General features: G+C 37.9%; 1 protein-coding gene across 1 annotated transcript; it reads left to right on the forward strand.

Moving 5' to 3' along the window:
* Positions 1-464: 464 nt before the first annotated feature.
* col26a1 (collagen, type XXVI, alpha 1) lies at positions 465-27232 on the forward strand. The gene is made up of 14 exons (XM_028464761.1): positions 465-985; positions 1133-1255; positions 4031-4134; positions 16325-16386; positions 16488-16614; positions 17617-17715; positions 17784-17912; positions 20822-20905; positions 23523-23575; positions 23650-23712; positions 24350-24385; positions 24462-24506; positions 24582-24666; positions 25769-27232. Exons 1-14 carry the CDS (start codon positions 804-806, stop codon positions 25876-25878), a joined length of 1302 nt encoding a protein of 433 aa, XP_028320562.1. The 5' UTR covers positions 465-803; the 3' UTR covers positions 25879-27232.
* The last annotated feature ends 127 nt before the right edge of the window (positions 27233-27359 follow it).

Consider the following 27359-nt stretch of genomic DNA (forward strand, 5'->3'; position numbering starts at 1 on the left):
AATATCCAAAAACTGCAGGTTACAGCGGCTCAGGATGAAAAGTTTGTTGTTTAGTGACAATAGGACTATTGTTGTATACTAACCTATCACTCCTATTTCTATCTGGCTACTTTGTAAGTGTATTTCTTGATGTTTAATACTGTTTTTGGTTAGATTATTGCAGTTAATTATCAATCTCAGGCTTTGGTGTGGTTTAAATTTAATTAACTTGATACAAGTAGCTCACATCTGTTGTCTCACTATGGCAAATTTACTGAAAAATATTTAGTTTTCACAATATAGATTTTTGTAACATTGAAGTTTGGGTTTAACTTGTGAAAATCTACTTCCAAATCCAACCCATCAAGTCCCATCCAAAGAGAAAACTACTCACATCTTCCTTGATATGACGTGATGTTGATTTTTTTTGTCAGTGCATGTGTGTGTGTGTGTGTTTTTTTTTTAAATGCTGTTTGAAGATGAAGGAATAAAGAGGTCTCTGTGTGGCAGATCTGGTGGTTTTGAATAAAGACCAGATGCGCTTTTACGCACTCCGTCTCCAGCCCTCACACTGCGCGCCTTTTACGCACGCTGGATATTTGACTCCTCAGCCCTCGGCACGATGTCAAACGTCAGAAACCCAAATTATTATATAGGAAGAGCTCGTGTGTCATCCATTGTGGGCTCTTGAGGGGGAGCACGTTTGTTTCTTTCGTCGGAGATAAGAAACAAGCTACCAGTTCGATTTTTATTTTAGTTTCCATTAGACTTGCAACTTCAGACGGAACTCTGGCTTCGGGATTTACCCGAAAACTGCCAAGGACATGAGGATTCTGTCGCCTTTGTACGCGTTATGCATGTGGACTTGTTTAGTCTGGCCTTGCCTGGGAACCGGCTTTGTTTACCGTATTCCGCACATCACTGTGCAGAGACCGCGCGTTAAAACGGAGCAGAGCTGCAGCATCGGTTCTCCACATGCAGGCACTGGCACAGGCAGCCAACTCAGGTCAGCACATGTTACATCTTAAACACATGTATTCTGCTTTTCTTTCTTTCTTTTTGTGGTCGGGATTGCTACTCAAGGAGACATTTGATGCTTAAACTTTTGCATTTTCCCATGTTGCATTAGAGCTGATTTGTGATTGTGCCATAGGAACTGGTGTCAGTACACTGTGTCTAAAACAGTGACCTGTCAGGTGCAGAATGGGACGGAGACCACCGTGCAGAGACTGTTTCAGGGCTGTCGATGGCCTGGACCCTGCACCAAAATCATCAGGTATCACAGTCCTTTTTTTTTTTAAAAAAAAAACTTTAATGCATTCCTATCTTTATACAGTCAGTGTTACCAGATACAGCAAAACAATAACAATTTAAGCTTTATTTATTTTATTTTATTTTATTTCTTCTTTTTTTTTGTTTGCAGTTTTTGACCACCCAGATAACACCTATCCTCAACATTTTATAGCAGATATCTAAATAAATAGCAGAATATATCTAAAAAAAAAATTTTTTTGGGGAGATCAAAACAATAGTAAGAGTACTTTACAGGAATCTTTCCTTTAGATAGTTTACCAGATTGTGCAATAGTTTGCATAGAATGTTTTCTGACCTTCATTGTCTGCACACTCTCCAAATTATACACTTTTAAACATCAGTTATGGGTGTGTGGGATAAGAGGCAGTGCTTTACTGATGAAGGAAAAGGAGTCTATGGATTATATGTTTACATGTTACATATCTTGGATAAGGATTTGTAATGTGGTTAAATCGAGATGTATGTGATGTTGCATTTACACAGGGTATGTTAGTTAGAAGTGTCGGGAAGTAATGTGCTTGTTCTCATTTATAGTCTTGTTTTTTTTTTTTGAGTTAGTTCAGGGGTCTGCAACCTGCGGCTCTGGAGCCTCATGTGGCTCTTTGACTCTTTTGCAATGGCTCCCTTTAGCTTTCAAAAGTATTGAAATAAATAATAATTTTCTTACAGAGGGAATTAATGATGAATGATTTTGACACCAAATAAAATCACGATATAACAATTTGTCAACCTAATAATAAATCACATTGTGCAATAACTCTGCCACCTTCCTACTTCACCTCCTGAAACACCTACAGACCATCAACTTTCTCTGCACCTGTGGTTAACTTTAAGTTTTAAATCCCTGGTAAGATAACTAAATCAACTAAAAGACTATTCTGGAAGTAAATATACAATTTAGATTAATTTAACTACCAACATGCCCGCTAAATATGCATGCTTGATATGTGGCAAGAAATTAGCAATTAGCATGTGTTCACTGACATTATGTGTTATCAAATTCAAAATATTTTTTGTAGCCCTTAAAATACATTATCTAAAAAAATATTCTCTACATAACATTATCTGATATAATTTTAACTGTATAGAATTTTACACACTATGTTGTCTTTATTAAAAAAAATATTTTTTTTGGCTCTGGAAGGACTTTAATCAGGTGAGATGGGGCAAAATGGCTCGTTTAGACCCTTGAGTTAGTTGAAGGTGAAGAGGAAGGTTCACACTCATCTCACTCACAATGTTCACTAGTTCTGTTTATTAGTTGAATGTTTCATTTGTTTGTCTTGGTGCTGATTTGATTTTGAGTTGCAGGTAGGGATGTAACCATTAATCGTAAGGCAGTTAAAAATCGATTCATAGGTATCACGGTTGATATCGATTTTCTGAAAATTGAATCGCAGTACTTTTTTAACCAGCAGAGGGCGCTATTTACAAGTGTTGGCGGCGGGCGGATTCTGCTAATACTTTCTTTCTGGCCGCCTTCTACTCTTAAATATGTTAATAAATGATTCATTACCCCTTCAGCACCGAAAGAATATCTGTAATATTACTTGAATATCTGTAAAAGTCACGTTTTTCTATTAGCTCTGCCTGCTAGCATAGCTTCTCTTCTTCACTGCAAGATATCTGCATGCCAACCGACCACTGTGTTACCAGCGCCCTCTGCTGGTCCAAACAAATATGACGTAAATCATTGCAATCACGGTTTTTTTTTTTTTTTTAAGTCCAATTGTTAAGGCACAAAATACATTTTCAGTTGCACTTTTAAAAAGAAAAATAACTATTATGCAGTTTTGCATTGTTTATTATAGAACCAGAATTTAAATTAATAGGCTTCATTTTCATTTGTATTATTCCTTTATTTATTTAATTCAAGATTTATTTTTAGTTAAATTGCATTGTTTTGAATAGTTTATCAAGGAATTCTTTTGACAATGAAAAATAAAAGGAAAATAATACAGTATTTTTTTTCCCAAAAAAAAAAATTGTCTACAGTCCCATTTTGTAAAATAAATCGTGAGAGAATCGTTTCGTGAATCGAATCGTATCGGGAGTTGAGTGAATCGTTACATTCCTAGTTGCAGGTGATGGCTCCCTCCACCTGTGACCAGTTGCTCAGATTGACCAGTAGGCTATGAAGCCAGGCTGCTGGTCAGTCAGAAGGGACAGAGCCGAGTGGAGAGGGGCTTAAGGCAGAAGCAAATGCACACCTTTTCTTTTTGCACCAAAATAACTGCTTGTTTTGAAAGAATTGACTATAAATTGAAAATGAAAGCTTGTATCAACAGCTACTTCTTCTGATACAAGGTTTGTTTTTGTTCCTGTCATCCCCTGTGTTTTGGTTGAGGTGTAATGAGAAGAAGCATTTAAACATCATAATATTTCTCTACCAATCGTACAGATACATTAAACTCAGTTATCTTTGCAATTTTTTTTTTTTTTCATTTTTTTTTTATTCAGAGAAATTAGCACTGATGAATTGCGTCTTTTGCACGTGTTTTATCCTATTCATTTATATATTGTGTGAGAATGATGTGATTTGCATTGAGGGGGACTGTGGTCCAATTTCGTTATATGTCGTAATTTATAAACATTGTCGTACATTAAAGACTGTTTTGTCATTTACCTTGTTTTTCTAATCACTGTTTAAAGAAAGAAGCATAGCATGTTGAAAACAAGAACTCTGACACTAAGATTTACGAATACCTATAAGGTTTTAACTTCTGTTGTTTTTCAGTTACAGGACTGTGATAAGGCCGTCGTTCAAGACCACTTACAAGCAGGTGACTGCCCTAGAATGGAGATGCTGCCCAGGATTTGTTGGAGAAGAGTGTCGTGAAGGTGAGCAGGTTCTGATTGCCTTCTACTTTATCTAATTTTCTATACACTTAATTAAAGTACCTGCAGATGACTGTGATATTGTAGACTGATTTCCCTTAGGAATAGAATGAGGGCCATATGCTTCCCCTAGACCCATCTGTATCTTTTTAGCAGCCACATCATGTTTGATAGCTGACAGTTCACCATTAGTGCGACTGAGCTCTTGATATGATTGTAAAATTGTTTTGAATTAGGAGTTAAGACTCCTGTTGGATTACTTTTGGGAACCGTGGTTGCAGGAAACCAAGTGTTGAATGGGATCTTGTGCGCTGCAGTTTTTTCTTTTCCAGCTGTGTATTGGAAACTCTTCAGCCTCTCTGAGTGCTGCTTTATTTATCTCTCTTTTGTTTTCATCAACATAACTGTACCACAGATGTTTAGCCTGTTTCTGAGTTTGTACAAGTGGAGAAGCTCAGAAATGTCTCAAGAGCTTTAAAGAGTCTTAAAGTGGGAGGTAGTCTGCCTTTTAGCCATGGCCGTAACAGAACCACAGACCACAGACTCTAAGCCCAGTGAAACGCCAACATTTTCACCCATGAGTGTCACCACAGTCGGAGTGGGAGGGCGCTTGGAGTTCTAAAACCCAAGTCTGAATTTTTGTTTTACAGCAAATAACAAAAAACTGTTAGGTATAACAGATCATGTTTGTGGTACAGCAGAACCACCTCTAAGCTTTGCTCAAAAGGATATTAAAAAAAAAAAACTAAACTAAAAATTAGTCATTATTAGATTTTTCATTCTAAAATTAACCTTGAAAATCAAGTCATTTTTCGTCATCTGGGTCGAGAAGGGACGAACAAAACTTGAAAAAAAAAAACCCATTAGTTTCCATTTTCTGTTTCCAAAACCAAAAAAAATGAAATGTTAGACAGAAACAAATAAAACACACCCTTTTTTTATATTATACGACTGGAAGTTGCCATTTTCAAAGTAAGAGCATGTTTGTGGATAATGCACTGAGTTTGTTAAACCAGAAATTAGGGTTCTATTCTTCCGTACACCCTGGACAGGGTGTCAGTCCATCACAGGTCAAACATAGACAGACAGACAGACAGACAGACAACTCTCACTCCCATTCACTCCTATGGGCAAAGTGGAGACTCCAATTAACCAAATTACATGTTTAGGTGGGAGAAGACCCGAGTACCCTGAGAAAACCCACTCGAGCACAGGGAGAACATGCAAACTCCATAGAAAAAGAACCTCAGTGTCAGATTGGTCAACACTTTGCGATGCTTTAGACCTGCAAGAAAATCGCACGGAGACATTGGCCAGAAAGATGTGTGTGAAGAAAGGGATTGATCAGAGCTGGAGGTAGAAATAAAGGAGAGAATAAAAGTATGTGCACATCAAACAACAATGAGGTGTTAGAAATGGGAAGAGAAGAGAAAAAAAGAGGGGAAAGCGTTTTAATGAGCTGTTTCTGGCCTAAAAGCTTCAGCTGCTACAAGCTGCTCAGACAGCAGCAGAGTTTAGTCTGTGGGAAACTGGCCTCTCTCTCTTTGATTAATGAGCATGACACTTTTCCACAAGTGCTTTGTAACATACGTGACGGCGCGAGGATCAGGCTGCAGCTCTCCCACAGACTTTTGTTCCACTTTTATGTCACATTGTGCACCAAGGAGTGACACAAGCAAGTTCTAACATTGTGTTTTCCCCAAAAGCTTTCAAGCGAACACACAAGGATAAGCTCTTTTACACACAACTATTGTGACGTGTTGTTGTGCATAAAGCAAAGTACACCCTCAGGAGTTTGTCCATCACAGCCCCCATAAAACAGAGGCAGACACTCAGACATGTTCACTCCTACAGTCTATTTACAGGCTCTAATTAACCTGACATACATTCATGAGTGCATGTGTAAGGAAACCAGAGCACCAGGAGAAAAGCCACACACACTCTGGGAGATTTATCATTTTTATTGCTTGTAATTATGCTCCATAATTCCACATAAATCATACTTGTTCTAGCTTTCATTTGTAAGTGTAGTTTAAATAGCACATTTAAGGACAACATCTTTAGAAGTACAAAAATACACTGATTTTAGAGCAAGATTTGAAGTGCTTAGTAGATGTGTAGTAGATTAATACATTTAAATAGGATGTCAGGAATGTGGAGCAGAGTTAAATTTGACGGCAAATTCTAGATTCGTTTTAGTCGTCGTATTTTGACTAAAATGCCACTTAGTTTTAATCAAAATCTAATCATCATGACTATTTCAGTTATATTTAGTTTTAGTCAACTAAATGACATTGTGTATTAGGGATGTAACGATTAATCGTAAGGCAGTTAAAAATCGATTCATAGGTATAAAGATTCACATCGATGCTGTGAAAATTAAATCGCAGTACTTTTTTTAACCAGCAGAGGGCGCTACCCAGAAGTGTTGGCGGCGAGTGAAATCTGCTAATACTTTCTTTCTGGCCGCCTTCTACTCTTAAACATATTCATAAATGATTCCTTACCCCTTTAGCACCAAAATAATATCTGTAATATTACGTGAGTATCTGTAAAAGTCACGTTTTTCTAGTAGCTCTGTCTGCTAGCATAGCATCTCTTCTTCACTGCAAGATATCTGCATGCCAACCGACCACTGGGTTACCAGCGCCCTCTGCTGGTTCAAACAAATATTTGACCTAAATACAGTAAAATGACTTGTTTTTTTGTTTTTTAAGTCCAATTGTTAAGGCACAAAATACATTTTCAGTTGCACTTTTAAAAAGAAAAAGAACTATTATGCAGTTTTGTATTGTTTACTATAGAACCAGAATTTAAATAAGCTTCTTCTTCATTTGTATTATTCTTTTATTTATTTCATTCAAGATTTATTTTTAGTTAAATTGCATTGTTTTGAATAATTTATCAAGGGATTCTTTTGACAATGAAAAATAGTATAGTATTTTCCCAAAAAAAAATAAAGAATATTTTTCAGTCATTTATATACAGTCCCATTTTGTAAAATAAATCGTGAGAGATTCGTATCGTGAACCCAGTATCATGAATCGAATCGTATCGGGAGTTGAGTGAATCGTTACATCGCTATTGTGTATATATTACATGAATTCTGATTGGATTTCGTTCCATGTGACGAAATTATAGTTTCATCTTTATTAGTCGACGGAAACATAAATATATTTTGATAAAGTTTTTGTCAACATGTTATTCTTTAAAAATGTGTCATAGTCTTGTTCAGTGTTCTCAACTCGTCTCACCCTGGGACATTAAATCGCGACAAATTTTAGTTTTTCAAAAATAGCTGTTGAAAATACACACGTGATTTTTAAAAAAACATAAATCGATATATTTTCCATGTGCAACCTGCATGTCACAGGAAAGCTTTCAAAGGAAAATTTCTTTCAAAATAAAAGACAGGTCCAACATGAGAGACGTTAAGTATTTATTTTTTACCAGCTGTCTGCGACCCGCTTTTGGGTCCCAACCCACCAGTTGAAAATCTCTGGGTATTGTCACTCGAAAACATTTTGTTGACGAAGATTATGACGGAAACTTTTAGTTGGCAAAATCAACACCGATGTGAGGCGTCGTGGACTAGGGATCTTTCTGTGTGGAGTTTGCATGTTCTCTCTATCTCATGAAAAAAGGCATGTTAGAGACTTGATTATAGTTGACCAAGTGTGGCTAAGTCACAGTAGCTCGGGTTAGCCGAATAGTCTGTAAGTTTGTTGTATAACTTGATGCTCACTGACAAATAAAACACCTTTCAATTCCATAATAATGCATCTCTTTCATTGATTTTTCATAGATTAAGTTTAGAATAAAACATGCTTTAAAGCCTTTTGTGTGTGTGTGTTTTTTAATGCTAAATTCAAATAAGAGTTTGAGGGTCTTGGTTGCTTATGAAAAATTGTAGTGATCCATCACAGAGCTCAAAAAGAGACACACAGTGAGTCCCTCCCATTGTCCCTGCTGCTTCGATGACAAGCTCATACTTTAGACATGGACAGTTTGGGCGAACTCTTCCAATTGGACATGTTCGTGCAGCCTCATGTAATAGAAAACTGCTGCAATGATGGCTCTGAGCCAGATGTTTTATCACAGCATGAAAGGACAGGCTTAACCAAAAAAGATGGCTTGATTTTTGGCTCCACATCAAAGGCCTTTAGAAATGGATTGAGCCATATAAGCTAAAGAGACTCTTGATTCCTAACCCTTCACTTTGTTTTCTAAATCATGTGAATCTGCATTATCCTTATGCTTTTGTTACTTTTTCCATTAAAGTTTCTTCATTTTTTTTTTTTTTTCAAGTTCAAAACACCTTGTTTGTCATTGTACCACATTTTGGGCAACTTTGACCCCGGTCCATCGTCTGCATACTTGACATATTAACACGTAGCATCATTAGTATCATAGGACAAAAACTGTGGGTTCAAACACTGGTTTTCCTGGTTTGAGGGGGACAATTAAAAACTACTCTCAAGATAAATTTATGCTGAACAAGTAAGACAAATACCTAAAATTGGTCCTGACTTCTTTGTATTTATTCTTATATTTTAAATACAATTTCAGGATTAGTCTGACTTTTTTGTGTACATTCAAAGTAGTTACTCAGTTCAACAGTTTTCTGCTACTCTGACAAACTTTGCTGTCAATCAGGATTTTTCTCCCTTTATGACATTTTCTATATTTTTCTTTATTGGACTCAACATTTGATCAGCTTTTAGAAAAATGTTTTTCCAAGTACTGTAATCATTCAATAAACACTCAGATGTTTCACATTGAGCACTTGGTTCTGCATCAATCTGAATAAGTAAGATCCATCTCCCTAATGACTTTGACATTTACCGCGTTGTTGCCATCTGTTTCAGCTTTCACGGGTATTTTACACTGTATTTTGCATTTGTGCAAGCTGCTCTTTTTGTGCACTCTGACATCCTCATAGCATTCTCAGACGTCATGTGGCTTGTGGCCAAAGCTGGTCTCAAAGCACAAATTTTTGTGCATTTGCTAATGGAAAATGGGTGTTTTTTTCTAATACATTTTGTTGACACGCTGACCCGTCAATGTTTTTGACAGCCTGTGCCGGCTGTGTACAGTGCGTCTGAAGATTTGCATTTTGCTTTCAGCAGTGTTGTGTTAACATATGACGGCATGGAATACATTCGGGGAAATGTGTTGGTAATTTCCCTGCACCCCCTTCAGAACCTTTCCTTACCCAGGATTGTATTAACCCTAGGGATATGTGTGTGTTTGTCTTTGTGGAGAAGAGATCATAGAGGAATGAAGTGACACAACATTCACTGATAAGACTTGTCTCTTTTGATCAAAGGAAAAAGCTAAAAAACAAACTCCAGGACAGAAGAGTGTGTGTGTGTGTGTGTGTGTGTGTGTGTGTGTGTGTGTGTGTGTGTGTGTGTGTGTGTGTGTGTGTGTGTGTGTGTGTGTGTGTGTGTGTGTGTGTGTGTGTGTGTGTGTGTGTGTGTGTGTGTGTGTGTGTGTGTGTGTGTGTGTGTGTGTGTGTGTGTGCGTGCGTGTGTGTGTGTGTTAGTGAGTGTTTAGCTACAATGATTTTCTCAAAGGAAGAGAAAAGTTATTCAGAGATAAAAGTTTCAGATCTGTTCATTTGTCAATGCAGCCACAAAGTCATAATTTCCCACTCCGAGGCTGGATGAGGAACATAAAGGAAGTGTGTTAAAACCTCATTGTTTAGGGCAGAGATGGGCAACTTTTACCACAGCAGGGGCCATAACAAATGTGACTGTCTGATTTCGAGGGCCACGTTATCAACATTCATGTCAGCATGTAGAATAATGACCAATCTGAATAATAATGCATTTTGTAATCATTTTTTTCTCATTTTGTGTGCTTTTGTTGTCACTTTCTTTTGTTCTTCCATTTTGTATGTTTTTTTTTTTTTTTGTCATTTTGTGCATTGTTGTTTTTATTGTATATTTACTTTTATTTTGTAAAGTTTTGTTGTCACTTTCTGTAGTTTTTCTCTTTTTGTATGTTTTTGTCCTTTTGTGTGTTTTTTCTCATTTTGTGCGTTTTTTTGAGTCAATTTGTAAATTTACTTTGGGGGCCGTACAAAATTAGGCCAAGGGCCACATATGGCCCGCGGACTGCCAATTGCCCATGTCTGGTTTAAGGGATTATACATCCAACAGCATGTAATACGTATTACTATATATTATGTTATATTTACCTGTTTCATCACCCACTCACGTCTTACTTTGCCTTTCACTCTTGCTTTTTCCTGCCACTCCTGGACATTTTATCTTTCTTCTCTCTTGCAGCTTTCCACTTATCTAACTTCCTTTGACCTTTTGATCTGCCGCTCTCTGTTTCTTGACGTTAAGTGATAAAACAGAACCATACTCCACATGTGTTTCTCAGAAAGGTAACCTACAGTGTGAGGATATGACTGATGTCTCTGTTACATCCTTGGTTGTAATCAAATACAGGTCAGAGGTTGACCTTTGACCTGTTGGGAGTTATGGGAGAGCTCTGCATGTTTCTTCCTCTGGTCTGAAGTATCTGATGAATGATGCTCCATTCAGGATTCTTCTCCTGCTGTATTTCTTCTCTTTCCTCAGCTTATTAAATGCCTTTTTTTTCTTCTTTTTTTTTTTAAAAAAACCTTTCTGCAACTCCATACATCTGTTTATATATAGTTGTAAAGAAAAGCACCAAAGATCGTGTCCCCAAAAATTAAGTATCCATCGTTCTGCCTAAACATTTGAATGAGGTATTATTATTTTACTCTTCTTCCCTCAACATGTTCCTGGTTTGCACACAAATCATGGACTTAAAGTTCTTCTCTAATTCACTTTCAGATCATGATATCATTCCATAGCACGATGATAACATCACTACAACAAACATACTTCATCTCAATGCTTCCTGCACGTCATTAATCTCTTACTGGGAAATAAGAAATTCCGTATTTTTTTCAAAAGTGTAGAATGTATAGGATGAGTTTGTCATAAGACAACCCCTTAGTATGGGGTAATGTAAATTAAAAAAAAAAATAGTTTTAAAGATAATGTTATGGTTTCATTTATTTTTTTTTCAGGAAATTTACTGTTATCTCCTGATACCAACTGTAAGTCTTCCTCAGAGGCATCTACTCATCGCTTTGATTTTTGCTTGTGTCCTTGGAAGTTATTTCTAGGCATGGCCAATTTCAGAGTTCTGTCAGGCTGGCCACGCCCCCTGATGCCCGATGGTTTCTGGTCCCGGGTCCCCGGTTCAATCAAAATGATTAGCAGATGCCTCTGAGGAAGACTGTCAGTTAACCATTGAAACATGGCAGGAGATCAAAGTAAATTCCCTGAAAAAAAATTGTCCCAATAAATTAAACCTTAACATTAAAAACTAGTCTTATTTGGTCTGAGAGTATCCAAGGTGTCGTTTTGTGGCTCATGTGCTAGCAACTTGTTTAAAAAGTTCAGCTTTTGCTTCATGTAAAGTCTGTTTTGTAGTTTTGGACTTTTGAATTCTAGATTTTGTGCAATAATTAAAGTCATGCTAGAAACGAGTAAATTTAAAATGTTTAGGCAGTCTGTATAATCAAAACTGAAGTGTTGCACACACAGTTTGTGTAGAAACTGTCTTCCCTTTCTCAGTCTTCATTAGAATGAGTGAATAGTTAAGTGCATATTTATCTAATGTAGAAATGGTTTGGTTTGTGGAGACAGTGTTCAGCCTGTCTGCTGTCATCACAGTGGAAAAAGCTAAACAGTCCCATTGTTGGCAACACGACTTCCAATGTCTTCATCTAACAGCCACTGGTAGTCAGATGGGCGTGTGTAATTTAGTGAGGCCGTGTGCGTGCGTGTGTGCGTGTGTGTGTGTGTGTGTGTGTGTGTGTGTGTGTGTGTTTCTGCCAGCTGTTCTTCATGCCAGCAATAGCTGACCACTTGCTTCTGGGCTACGGTCAGATCCATCTCCGGTCCACACACAGTGCTGCAGGCATGCATGCATGTTTCTGTTCATGCACGTGATGATAACATTTGTAGTCTAATTGTGCATTAAAAAAAAAAAAGAACTTGCTTTTATCTGTGTCTGCATCCAATGTTGAAATGGAAACATCTCCCCACTGTTTTTCATACTTTCCAAATTATTTTTGTTCTGTAGATGTCACAATGATGGCCAGATAGATTCATTTAATATGTTGTCGTTTTTCTATTTCAAAAACAAATGAAAAGCTTTTTTTCCTTATATCTTTTGATGTGCAAAAGATAATCTGTCCCTGAAGAATTACCATCTTGTTTGCACTCTTACGTTTTTCCCAGTGGGGGTTTAGATCCAAGCCATCAGCTCTAGCTGTGGAACTGTTCAGAATATCACAAAAGATGAATGTCAGCTTTGATCTAATTTCCTGCCGTCTATGATCGTGTCGTTCTTATTTCACACGATATTACACAGTGATGCCGTAATATTTATTAATTGCTTGTGAATGATAAATAGTTATTCATTTTCTCTTCTTCTACATCTGTTTTTGCCCATGTTTTCCTCTATTTAAAAGAAAAACTTTATTCAATTTTCAATTCAGGCCATACAGTACATATAATGCAATCTTTTTCAAATGTGGAGATCCCTACCCTTGAAAGCTGCTTCAACACAACCTTTTTTTTTTGCAACATTTTCTTTATTCTGTTTGTATGGTTTCCTACAAAAGACAACTTGAATCATTTTTTTTTCCCATGAGCTGAGCACAGTCCAAGAAAAATAACCCTGACTTATGTTGCTATGGTGTAATTATGGATCCAAACATTCTCTATAGCTGCGGTCCCGTTCTAAACATTGAGCTCAAGAACTGCGGAAGTTTGGCTTTCTAACCAGCATAATTAAATTCCAAGCGTAGACATGGAAATACACTGTTCGCTGCCCTCAGAAAAAAAAAAAGAAGCAGCATGGCGTTGTACCCTGGTTCGCGTTCATGGTACTCAGACTCTTTCTGGTGTTTTGCTGCGGTGTCTGTTTATGACATAATAAGATATGGCTGGTGTATTTCAGGCACTTGTTAGCTTCAAGTTGAAGTATGGACAAAGAAACCTTTCTAAACTTGAGGAGCAGAAATCCATCATGACTGAGGCAGGAACTCTAACTCCACAGAAAGTACTGAGAAGGTTTTTTTTACATGATAAACACAAGTGTGAAAGGGTTTGTTCAAAAAGTGAGCCAACGTGAATAAAAGCTTAAATATCTTAGTAGCCTATTAGTTGTGCAACCATGTTCCCACAATGGCAAACAAATGAGCTTGCACCATGTAATATTTAGCATATGTTGCTAATGCTTTAAGCTGCCATTAATGAAATATTATCATCCGTGCACACAGCACTGCACCGTAATCATGTCGATCTCTACTTAATGGTACGCTTTTAGCACAGTGAGTCATTAGTTGTATCAAGATGAATACGGACTGGGCTAAAGTCTGAGAAATGTAGCAGTCAACACCCCATTGTTTGCCTCAGAGTAACTCACACCTTAGGGTCAACTATTCTACATCACCAATAAAATGCAGATTCAGAACTAATCTGTCCAGAAACTGACGAAAACCGGCTGGATGAGATTAGTAATGCCTTCATAAAAATGCCTTTGCTAAGTTGATCAGATCCAAAAGAGTTTGTTTTCCTTTTTATGAGCATCAGGAAATGGTAATTCCCCACACTAAGGCCCTGGTGTAGAAGTGAATCAGGAACTGCTCATTAATAAAACATTTAAGCAAATCTATAGCTAAGACAATAATGTGATATTTAGATATGAGCTGATAAAAGATTTAGTAAGATTTACCCCTTTATTCATAACCGGGCTCGCATCAAGTGCAACACATGGTGCATCGTGGACTGGAATCTCTCAAAAACTCCCATTCACTAAACTAACATGTCTTTGGACGATGGAATATGCAAAGAAAACCTACAGTGGAGAACATGCAAACTCCACACAGATACATCCCAGGAATGCTCTCGACATGCCTGGGGATTGAGGTCAGACCTTCTTGCTGCGAGCGAGATGTGTGTTCTCAAATCACAGGAAGTTTAGATTTAGGAGAAAAATAATTCCGAAGTTTCTCAATGAGCAGCAGAAGTGACAAAAAGTGAGGGAAAACTTCCCAAGAACTAGACTCGGTTGATCTGCTTTGGCTGGTTAGGGATGGTAAGAAGTAAGAGAGAACAGAACAGTTAGGATAGATCAGTGGCTCTCAACCTTTTCAACCTGCGACCCCCAAAATAAAGGTTCCAGAGACCGGGTACCCCCACTATACCTAAAGGTGGTTGAACACAGACATGAACATTGAAGAGTCATGTGGTGACAGGATCATTTATAAGGGGGAATAAAGGGAAGTGCTTTTTAGTACCCATACATAAAGTCAGCAAAATGATGGTCCATTGTTTTATGAATCTGTGATAACCACATTTATTTATTAGTCTGAATACTATCCACTCTTATCCAGGAAGTTTATTATTTGCACCATAGTTTATAGTCAACTTAAAGATGTAAATCCTTGTTTTAATCAGAATTAAAATGGAACTTGAAAGTAACCAAAAATGGTGGAAAAGGTGGTTAAAAAACAATGAAATTGTTTAAAAATTGCAAATTAGAGTGTCAATAGTGGCTTAAAAGTGGAAGAAGAAAATAGGAACAATTAGTTTAAACTGGCAAATAATGGGCATGAAAAATTGTGAATGTGGTTAAATTATCAAAAATAAGCATGAAATATGGTGAAAAGAGGTTAAAAGGGACAATAATGGGTCACCATGTGCGACATTAGGTGGGAAAATTGGTGGAAAGGTTTTATAAGTGCTGAAATTTTCTTTAAAGGGAAAAAAAAGTGCATAAAAGGCATTGAAATTTGATGGAGAGGTGGAAGGAATGGGAGTAATGGAGCAAAAATATGACAAAAACTGATGAAAATAGGTTAAAATTTGACAACTTTGGTGTAGTTGCAGAAAAAGGGTAAAAAATAAGCAAAAATGGGCTCAAATAGTTAAAAAAAAATGTTCTTGGTTTCTTAAAGGCATCTGGCAACCCCAAGGTTGAGAACCCCTGGGATAGATCAGTTCGATAAAGAAATGTTTGTTCTAATGTCAGGACATCAACATGGAGACAATCAAAATGATACGATTGAATAGGTTTAGAACAGAATATGTACATGTCTCATCAGTCCTTCCATTGTGCTGCCCTCAGTCTTGCGAATCTTTGACGTTATTGTCGCTTATTGAAAAATCTCTTGCGTGCTTAGTCACAACAGTCCATGTGGGGTTGTTTTGGCCTTGGCTTTCCAACTGCTCGCTGTGTTTTTGGTTGATGAATCCCAACGAATGTGTTTTAGATTGTACTGTTGATTGTTGTTTTTAGTTCAAGGCCACCAAGCCACGCCCACACAGTTTAATCCATCAGTGGACAACATGAAGGACACAGATGGAGTGTGGACGCAGAGATGTGGTCCAGGCACTCAGCCCGTTCTATTTCAGTTGAAGCGGAAACCTCAGAGGACACCATTTGTATTCTGTAAGCTGTGGTTGGAAACGACAATTTAGGCAAACCACGTCATTTTGTTGTTGCTTTATTTATGAGGAACAGTTGTTCTTCATTTGAGGTATCCCTGCTATGACCACTATGTGGGTGGGTCCCAACTGCGGGACTGACAGCTGACATTCCAGGCTTCTTATGAGCCATAGACCAGAAAAAATCTCAGATTTAGAACAAATACTTGTTTTTTTCACCATGTAGCTGGCTGTGCTGCATCTTGGATTGGTGCTCAAGTGAAGTTTGCAAATGGCAGCCACAAATGTATTGCTACGTCGATCTGTGGTTCTGCGGTGGGAGCAATGGTGTAATTTGAGGGAGAGAGAGATGACCAGGGTGTCCCAAAATTACTGACAAAAACACAACAGCCAGAAAAGAATTTCAGTGAAAGATGGAGATAGAAAAAATACCCTTTTTTGAGTTTAAATATACAGTTTATAAATGTTTAGAAAAAAAGTTATATAAATGATTCTTCTATCTTCTTGCTTATCCTGATCTGACAAACAGACACAATCACAGTCTCATAAAATCAAACATTAGCTCTGATTTACAAACTGAACCAAGTTCATGTTTTCGTGTGTTTTGGTCTTGTCTTTGCTTCGTGTGACTAAGAGAAGTGCAGCTCATGGTGGAAGAACCTCTGCTTTTCTTATTGCAGAATGTATGAACTGCACAAGCTTTGGGGACATGAACAGCAGATTAAATGCCATTGAATCTAAGGTAAGAAAGATCATCCAACTGAGCCTCTCGACAACTCCAAGACTTCTTATACTATTCACTTTAATCAGAATCATTGTGTCTTCAACGTGCTGTTGTTTCAGATCCAGCTGTTGGAAAAGGGACATTTATCACTGACGTCAACCAGAAGTTCATCAGAGGGTTCCTCAAACAATGAGGTGGACTCGCCAAAACCTACTCCTTTTGGTCAACCACTGTATCTGCAGCCAGGTAACTACAAAACAAATACAATGTCTCTACCTATCCACTGGTTTCCATTTATTAATTGATTTATTCATTCATTTGTTCAGATAATGGCAATATTCAAAATCTTCCATATATTCAAAGAAAACCCAGACAAAACTATCAACTGAAACATGTTCCATGTAGACTGTGGACATAGCAGCCCATTACCAGTACATAATCACTAATTACATAATTACATTAAAAGGTAAACCAAGCATATTTTTTTATTTTTAACTCATTGAGTTTGAACCCTGTGAAATGTGACACAAAGGAACAAGAACCCATACTGCACACTCCCAGTCACAAAATGCATTTCGTCTATGTATTTACAGGTAATGTCCATTAATGATTTTACATTAATCAGTAGCATTGAAAACAAAGTGTCTGTATGCGTGCGTATGTATGTCCATGTATGCCCCTGTAAAAATGCCAAACCAACCAAATCAATACATCCTAAAAAAATGTAATTCATACATGTAAAAAGTCTGACTTCATAGCAGTGTAGATTATTTAGCGCTGATATCTGATGCCTTAAACTAGCAGTGGGCAATCCAGGTCCTCTAGGGATGCAATCCTGCATGTTTGAGAGGTTTCCCTGACTCCACACAACTGTTTCCAATGATTGTTCTACCAATCAGTTCTGCAGAAAGCCTGAGAAGCAGAGAGAAACCTAAAACTTGCAGGACATGAACGCCCCTGCCTTATGCATGCATGACAGGTATAGAAGATATTAGCACGTCTCATAGCTTGTAGGCTTTGTACCTGCATGGGCTTCCTCCAGGTAATCCAGGTTCATTATATGTTGGGTTAATTCATCCTGTTCAGCTAATATTATTATTAACCAACATAATAAAAAAATTGGAACGCTGACCTGTATCATAGGTGTTTGTATTGTGAAGAGGTAAGAACATACACCTGACAAACTGTCATTCAAAATTTTAGTTCTGGAGTAGAACACTTTTTTTTGTTTTTTTTTTAACAAAACAGGAAGTCGAGGTCTTCCAGGCCCTATAGGACCACCAGGAATTCCAGGATCTGCCGGACTTCCAGGACCAGCTGGAAGAGCGGGCATTCCGGGACCAATTGGTAAATTAAGTACCATCCTATCAAAATAAGACTCAATGAAGATAAGCAAATTTTTTTTTGGTGCACAGGTCCTAAAGGGGACAGAGGTCAACCAGGACAGCTTGGTCTTCCTGGTCCTCCAGGTCCACCAGGGCCTCCGGGGTCAAATCCTTCATCTGTCCACATCCGTGGTGATGTCTTTCACGTAGATCAACAAGGTAAGCTGTTTTACCGCACATCTATGATGTTACAGTTAGTTAAAGCTAAAATGTCCCAGATGGGCTGAAAATATGAGCATAATAGAAGTTGATCTAACGCACATGGTTGAATTCTGACCCCAAAACTTTACGGAACCATCCAAGCATTCAGTTTTGGGATGGTCCGATTTGTGGCCAAACCCACAAATCTATATTTACAGTTCATCCTACAGTAACTCATGTGATTCACACTCATATTTTTTTTGTGTGTGTAATGCAAAGTCTGGTGATTTCTTGAAATCATCTTGTCAGGCAGATCATTAATCTTGGCCAAACTGGTTTCTATGTGCTCAAAATGGTTCGAGAGGAGGACAGGTGGAAGCCTGGATGCTGGAACACACTGCAATACACAAGAATTGAAATTTGCAACAGAGAGTAATGTATCTTTCCCCCAGCAGTCCTGGCATAAATTTAGCTAAATGGTTTCCATGTGTTTTGCTTCTGCTGGGCCACTGTTTACAGCAGCCTCATTATCACTACCACCAACATTGGAGCCAAACAGCCAGGATAAATCATAAGTTGAGTTTTGTGTATTTCCAAAAAGCCCTGTAATAGTTAGTGACAGTAGGAGAACACATGCTTCCAGGGTTGGGCAGGGAACATAAAGGTGTGTTCTGACCAATCTGAAGCAAGCAGGAGCCTCTGGGTAACAGCAGCAGTCAGCTTTTATCAGAGTTTCCCAAACTATGGGTCTGGACGTCGGCCTTCTTTGTCACACCATTCTTTTATTTTACTGAATAAATCTGTATTCATGAAGAAAAGGTTCACAGTTCAGTAAATCTATTTTACAAACTCAAATACATATATGTGTGTTTTTAGTTAACTATTTCTTTTAACTCGAGTATGTTGAAAAAAATCAATTCAGTTTGTCATCAGTAGTACATAAAAGTAGGCTATTATTGTTATGTTTGGTTCCCTGGGGAGGTCGCCTCACTTCTGCTTTGAATCTGAAGATGACAAGGTTCCAAAGTGCTCCTTTATCATAAACAGGTTACCAAAAATTCACTATTCTATTTGCTTGTTGAAAGTGTCTCCCGGTGCTACACGTATGTAGCGTCTTAGGGTTAGGTTTCGGTTTAAGGGTAGGTTTAGGGTTGGGGTTCGGCTATAACCCACTATTGCAACAATTTTTAGGGTTAGGTTTAGGGTAAGGTTTAGTCTTAGTCACGCGACCTAAACTGACCAATGACTGACCTATCTCGTGCCCTAAACTGGCCAAATAGGGGTGCTGCGTATGGATAGAATGTTGATATATTGATATGGCAACTGTATGGATAGCCACTGCCTTTTTCATTTTTTTATTGGATCCCTATTAGCTTCTACCGTGGTGGTTAAAAGCTTAAAAAAAATCATCATATAAAAAAAAAGTATATGTAAGAACAGAAAAATATTACACCAACAACTTATCAATTTAAGTACACCAATTGAAAATACATGATGTATACATAAAGATTTGTAAAAAATTATTTTATTTTTAAATATGCGTAAAGATGATTTGAGGTCCCTAGGCATTTTGACCCATAACTTAAAAGCTCTAAAAAAGACATACATTTGTAAATAGTTTGTATTGGGATGATTGGTGACTATTGAGTCTTTTAAAAAGAGCGTCAGTTTGTTCTAGTAAAATCTAAATAAAGGTTTTTCCTCACTGTATATATTTTCCATGTCTCTAAGTTTTAAACAAGTGTTTAAAATCACAATATCTGTTTAATGCCGAGGGTTTACCACATGGAGGCAGCATGCTTCCACATATAACCATTACCTTATGAGGCCTTCTGGCTGTGATTATGTTCTTGGCTGGCTCTGCTTCACTGAGCCTGGGACTGTGTCTGCGGATCTGGAACTATGCAGATTTGGGTCTGTGGGACCATGTAAGCTGAGGGGGGCCAACTAGCTGTAAATCAAGCCTAATTTGTTAGCTGTCAGCACAACATTCTGCGTTTTGGGGGGAACTGGCCACGGCCACGAGCCAAAAAGCTGGGCTGACTTTGAATGAAGGGAGATCGTCTGCCACTCTGGAGTTTCTTGGGGAGGGAGCCAGACTGAGGGAGGCTCGAGCATTAGAAAATGAGTTCCAGAAGGAAGTCTTCTGCTCCTTCTAGGCCCTGTCTGTGGACTGCAGCCATCATGTACTGTAACAGTGCTGTCTCAACACAGATACTTATGCTGAGCATGTGGTGCATTGGTGGGGAAGTGATTTCAGACCAAGTTAATACTCCCATCTTATCTAAACATATCTTATCTTGTCATGTCTTGTCGTATCTGACCTAAATTAAGATAATGAAAAAAAAAATGTAGTAGAACCTCAAAATGAGGACAAACCGATTTATGAACCTTATCAAGTATAAAGGAATGCATGAACCCATACAATAAAGGTTGGAAAAACAATCAAGACAACACACTTAATAAAAGCTGTCAACCAACACTACACACTCTTATAAACAGTCGGCAGCAGTTGCAATAGCAACCGTCACTTACACATGCAAATGGTCTTAGGTATCCTTCAGGCTAAGAACGACATATTTGCATCAAAGATAAATAATGTCTTGCAGACCTTTCCTTTCCTGTCAGGTAGGCTTTATGTAATCTACCTTTTGACTGCTGATGATGCTCTGCAAAGTGACCAGTTTCCTGTTCACTGATAGTTCAAAAGATATTTCACCCTGAGGTTTGTGTTGTGTTAACACAATAAAGACAATTTGAAAAAATTATTACTATCTTTGTTGGCAACATCAATATGGTACTTAAGATATTATCTTCGAAGTTTTTTTTTATGTACAGTGTAATATATTGTGGTGTTTTTACTTATCAGTAACCTTATTTTACAGCTACAGTGTGTAACTCATCTGTTTTTTTTTATTTTGTACCAGAGGAGAAGCCCTTTCATAAAACTGCTCAGGGTGTCGTTGGTCCTCCTGGCCTGCCTGGACTCCCCGGACCTGTTGGACCATCAGGTAAGAGTGTGTGAAGTTTGCTCCTATCAGCGGTAAAGAAAAACTAGCTAATCATGTCATGTCGTGTGGATGAGGACCCAAATGCGGAGACAGATGGAGGCAAAAGGCAGAGAGAAAAGAGGCACGAGGAAACCAGGGAGCAGGGAACAAAACGCAGCAGGACACGAGGCGCGTAACATTAACGACGAATCAGCCATCGTTCAGTGTCCAAGCACTGAGCTAAATTGTGCAGGAGGCCTGATTGAGAATGGGCCACACCTGGGTGCAAAAACGTGAGGCAGCTTAACACTCAAAAACCAAACACACTGACATCACTGGGAGGTGGAGACACGAGCAGGAACACCTGGAAACATAAAGACAACAGTTAACACAAGGGGGGTATGCTACGAATCTAGACAACCTCTTATTGTGCTAACTTCCTGGATTTAATCAATGTGTGCTGGACTACGATGCTCGTTGGAGCTTAATCGCTATGGCAATTAATGCTGAGTGGCTAAGATGGTCGTGACCAGGTTTTTTTCTGGCTTGGATGTTAGCAAGTCCTAAAGCCCCGCCTCCTGACCAATCAGATATCTTATTAAACGACCTGCCCATTATTAGATGATCCTGGTTGGTGCAGATCTGACAGCTGTGTTTAGGAAAGAAGATCATTAATGATAAATGAAATCATTTCATTTACCGATGACATCCTTTAGGAAAGATATAGATTTATATCTAATGGACTGATTTACAGTCAGCTGATGAAGCCTGTGTGTCGATCCGTGTGCGCGGACGGCTGAAGTCTTTAATTAGTTCATTCATTCATTCATTCATTCATACGCTGGGTTGACATTATCAGCAGGAACATGCACAATGTGCTCTCATCCCAGTGTGTGTGATAGAGGTCGATTTGAATAGAAACACGTGTGTGCTGTAATAAAGTTTAACTGCAGAGCGCTGTCTGTTTATCATCCAATAGATTAATATAATAAATAATCTTTCGCTTTTACACATTCACAGTGTCAGCAACTTCCTGCCTGAGTTCTCTCGTACCTGCCTTTTCTGTAACAACAGGGTTGTCTTTGGTCTGAATTATGGATTTTAATTAATCATCATTTTAAACTTCAGCAAACTGATCGGTGCCAAGTTATGAAGTGAATCAGATCTGAGCGAGTATAAAAGCTCCTGCTGCTTCCTGCTGTGCGCTGCAGTGACAGTGTTACTCTTCACTGTCATCATGGATTTATATTCATTGTATTTGTTGAACATCATAAGCTGTTCATTCATTGTAAAGACGCTCAGTCTGCCAGGTCTCTCCACAGGTCAGACGCTGCAATCTCCACCCCTTTCATGTGCATGCGCACGTAGCATGTTGTGATCATAGATGATCGACGGTCATAAGACGGCTCCTGTCTGACAGGGAATGTTCGGTTAGTTGAAGCCAGCTAACAGGTTAATCCAATCCCAAGAGGCCAGACTTGACAACAGAGCAAACACTCTCAGAAAAAGTAAAATAGGACCAAAAGCGCTACACACAAACAAATTTAAACAGAACCTGACAAATCAAAGCTATCTTGATTTATTAAAGAATCTTGTTTGAGGACTTGTTAAAGGAACACCTATCTGGATCCATAGTTGCTTAGTTAAGGCACCACCCTCCAATAGGAGAAAATAATTTTCATAAAATTTTGCTAGATTGCTTTTTGCCTTGTTCCAATTGACGTTGTAAGCATCTGTACCAAAAAAGGAGTCAATGGCTACACAACTACGGGAGGCACACTTTTTCCACAATGTTGACGTTTTTTTTACATTTTCAGGAATACTGTCTGAACTGTTCTAATGTTCTTACTCATTTTGTATAAATAAAGGGAGAGACTATTATTGACCATACTTATCTTTATAGTGTTAAAATTTCTGATATCTGTGAAAGTTGTGTGTTCTTCGGTTAAGCAATAAAAATAGTGAAACATGTTGCCCCCCCCCTTGACTGATGTTATATTGGCAAAAATAAAAATGTACAGATGTTCAAAATGTCAATAGGAACCAGGAAAAATGTGATCACCATCTTGCCAGCTGACAAAGGAAAGTGCACGGTAGCGCTCAACACTCCCGATTACCACTCAAAAGTCACCGGGCTCGACAGCGATACCAAAAATACAAAGACCTTACCAAATGCTATACAAAGACGGTAAATAACTTAATGTAACAACTTGAGAAGGAAAAAAGATACCAGAAGAAATAATTCCCTTCATCTAAAGAACTCTCCAAAATTCGCAAAGAAGGAGCCTCACTCAGACCCATCATCATCATCATCAGCAGCAGCAGCATCAACTCAGTCTCATAACATTTCCAAGAATCTCTCCATCCACATGCCAGACCACATCAAAAACTCAGCAACAGCAGTCAATTTGGACAAAGATGACACCATGGTTTCCTATGATGTGACCCCACTGTTTACACCCATCGTTACATTGGAGGCAGTGGAAATTTTGAGGAAACGACGCCAACATAGCCATTATCCCTAACTAGGATATACAACCTGTCACATCACTCCTGTTTATTTTATTTGACATTTTCTTTAATAAATAAAATCTAAACTCATTACTGTATTTTTCAATTTTTTTGTGCTACGCAATAGGTACTCCAGGACCAAGAGGACCTGCAGGGTTACCTGGTCTACCAGGACAAGATGTGAGTTTTGGGTTTGGCTTATTGAGATAAACACCACCATACAACCTTTAAATATTTCTGTTTGTGGTTTTAAGGGTAAGCAAGGTCTCCAAGGAAATCAGGGTAACCCCGGACCTAAAGGTGACCCAGGAGAAAGGGTAAGGCATTCCACTACTACTTCATCCTCACATGGAGAAATTGTGTAATGATAAGCTTAGCTTGTCCTAAGTCGGAGCTGTACGTTTTTATCATGTTAGGGGGTTATAAACAAACACTTTCTGCAGATCTGGTAGAAGTACAGGGTTTGTTCTTCATTTTGGAATCAAGTGAAACTTAAAAGTCAAGAGAAAACTAACACCACATGCTAAATGCAATCCTTTAATGAGTTAAAACTTGTTTCCTATGGAAGATTAGCAACCTTCCTGAATTCCTCTGATTGGGATGAATTATGAAAAATGCTTTTTGTTCTACATTTAGTAAATTGCCTGAGTTGTCATGCTATCCTAAACACATTAAAGGTGAACAAGCTTTTTCATCAAAGACGTGCTCCAAGCCGTGACTAATCCTTTGCTCCCTCAGACGTCTATGGCCAGGCCTCACTAATCAGAGCTGCCATGTTGGGTCTACTCTGTAGTCGGGCTTTCCGGTGGGCCTCAGTCTTTAAACGTGATCCTTTTCCTTTCTCAGCATGATTGAAGTGTTCAGATTTAGTGAAAGAGAAGGTTGGCTGTGTGGTGGTTAAGTGAAGTGTGAGCAGATGGACTAAGTCACTTTTCTTTATTATTCCTACACCAGGGGCCTTCAGGTGTGTCAGGCATGCAGGGTTTACCTGTAAGTACAACATCTTTGTATACACACATCACTAATGCATACACATGCATGTGCTGACTTTATTCTTTGTTTGCAGGGGGTACAGGGCCCAAAAGGAGAGCCGGGTGAGGGCTTGAAGGAGGTAAGAGGTGTTCAATATGTTTTTGTTCCTGTTTTAATTGGGGGAAAAATCTTTCTTACACACCTTCCTGAACAGAGTGAGGCTGTGCAGCAGCTCAGAGAGGCTCTGAAGATCCTGGCTGAGAGAGTCCTGATCCTGGAGCACATGATTGGCATTCATGGTGAGCGAGGAAACCAGAAAAAATGACTTGCACAAATGTATGACATTTAGTTTATCGGAATCCTATTGTTGCAAAAGAAAGAAAGGACGTTTGAAAACTGATGATCAACAGTTAAATCATCAAGCCAAGCATATGGACGATGATGAATTCTACAAATCATTAGACACAGAAACAATAGGTGATAGATTAACGGCTATGGTCAATTTGCAGACATTAACTAACCTAGAATAATCCAGTCACAGAAAAGATTAATGTGTAAACTAAAGACGAGGGATGAATGTGTAAGCTATAAGACCAGCGATGGGTCGATACACTGAGTTCATGATACGATGCAATAGACGTTAATGGCCTCGAGATACAATATTTTTGGCAAGGAAGACAGAAAAAAACTGCAGTTGGAAAAATAACGCTGGACATACTTGCATATTTACAACCTATTCAATTCAACAAATTTTTTAAATCTGACCTATATGTTCGCTATTAGCTTTTTTTTTTTTTTTTTACCAATATATGATATACCAGTATTGTCCTATACTAAATATACACTATATTTATGTTATTAACCAATTAAAGATGTATATATACAGACCTCACATAATATAAAGCTCAAGGGAGATGATGGTGTGATTCACCACTGGATGTCTTTCACAAATAACCATCTGTGCAAAATAAGAATACTTAATTAACTTTAGTAATGGACGTGTGCTATATTCCTTTTTTTGCATATTATAATGTCTCCTTTACTCGTGACTTTCTTGCTTTTTGAGGAAACATTGGTCAGCACTTAATGCATTTCCTAGAAGCAAAAAACAAACAGGCAAACACACAAAAAAAACACCCAAATATTAATATATCAGTCCCTGGGTTTGAAGATTCTGCTCGTTCATTACTTTTGTTTAAAAAAGCAATTAATGTAGGAAAAAAGCAACGACAGAACAGGGATAAATGGCCAAAGCATAAGCTAACCATATCTAAAGCTACTGTATTCTTAGTTTAGCACAAATAAACAAAAAATTAGATTTTGTTGCCATGAGACTAAATCAGTTGAAGGAATATTTGTCTTGCTTAAATATTTTTTTAATATTTCTTTTACCCTTAACAGAGAACACAGAGGGATCTGGATTTGGCAGCATTTTAGATCCTCTGTCTTTTACGGCCCAGAAGAAAAAGCGACTTCAGCCCGCTCAAACTATTCCTCGGACTTCAGGATGAGAGATGTAAACACATTTCTTTTTGAGACTGTGCTCAAGTTATACATTTTTAAACTTGTTTGTTTTTCTCTTTATAACTGGACGTACAATTTTATTTTAGGTATTTTTATTTTTTATTGTTTTTTCATTTAATATTTCTTGTTTATTTCTGTTTAATTGTAGTAGAAATGAGAAACTTTACAAATTTTGGATGTTTTTTGGTGCTTTTTCCTGCATGATCTGCATAAATCCATCAGCTATACTGAGAAATCTCCTTTTTTGTAAGTATGAGGGTGTTTTCCATGGGCTAAAAAGGCAAAAAAAAAAAAAGCATCAACCACTAAACTAAGTTTATTGTTTCAGAGATTTAGATCAGGGAACTTGAGGGTGGTGCACTAGTCAATGTCATTGTCTCTCAGTGCAGAGATCTTAGTCATTTTGTCCCTGTCAGGTTGCATGCCATCAGCCATAATGAATAGCATGGCTATGTCAAAGAAGAGATGTTGAAGCGGTTGTACTTTGACCTGCTGTAAAGTGAACAGCGTGACTTCATCATGAACTGATTCATAAAATTAAATGCTAAATTTTCTGGCAGGCCCAGAACGTGCGTCATTTTAAATTGTACGTAGCTAAAATAGTGATTAATCATGCACTTATTTTCTCCATTGATATGCCTTTGTCTATTGTAGAACATACTGTAAAAATAACACTTAGGCAAATGTTAATTTCCCGGCCAAGGGTTGAAAAAAGATGAGTAGCATCTGTTACTTCCTGTCATTTAATGCAATAAATCCAGATGTAAAGAGGCTTTAGGCTTTCCTGTATCATTTAACTAAAATCAGTATAAAAAATAAAATGTGACTCTCAGCAAAGCAGAGACAGATATTAATTAATGTACATCAGCTTTCTGCAGAGATATACATTCATTTGGTACATTTTTAACCGTGCACTAAGAAAACATGCAGGACTGCGACTCTTCAGTAACAGTTAGCCACTCTGTCACTGGCCACAGATGACTTGAAAAAATTTCTTTCTTAACTTCTATTTGTGTCTAAAAATGTTTTATTCTTGTGGGTTTACACTGTTTCTGATTTTTTTTTTTTTCTCACAGTGATACAGATTATTTTTCTCCTTTTTTGTCATTTGTCAGAATATGGGTAGACATATTGTTGAATCATTGTTGTGTAAACCAAAGAAGAGGTTTTCTTTAATATGAAATTGTTTTTGAAATTACAGCTACATGTCCTTAAATGTAAAGGGTATAAGAAACGTACATGAAAAGTCATCTTTAGTAATGTTGCAATTATTGTTTTACATTTGTATTCCACTTACGTCTTCAACAAAAATGCCAGCAGACTTTTTAGTTTCAAATGTTATATTCAGTTTCTGATTATCATTTTTTTTTTTGTTTGATTCTGCAGATTTTTGCCTGTTTTTTTTACACAGCTGCTGTGCATGTTTCCTAACTCTCATAGTGAAGGTTCAATTGTTTTCACCTGTAAA

The sequence above is a fragment of the Gouania willdenowi genome, chromosome 13 (assembly GCF_900634775.1).
Source record: "Gouania willdenowi chromosome 13, fGouWil2.1, whole genome shotgun sequence".
Classification (NCBI taxonomy): Eukaryota; Metazoa; Chordata; class Actinopteri; order Blenniiformes; family Gobiesocidae; genus Gouania; species Gouania willdenowi.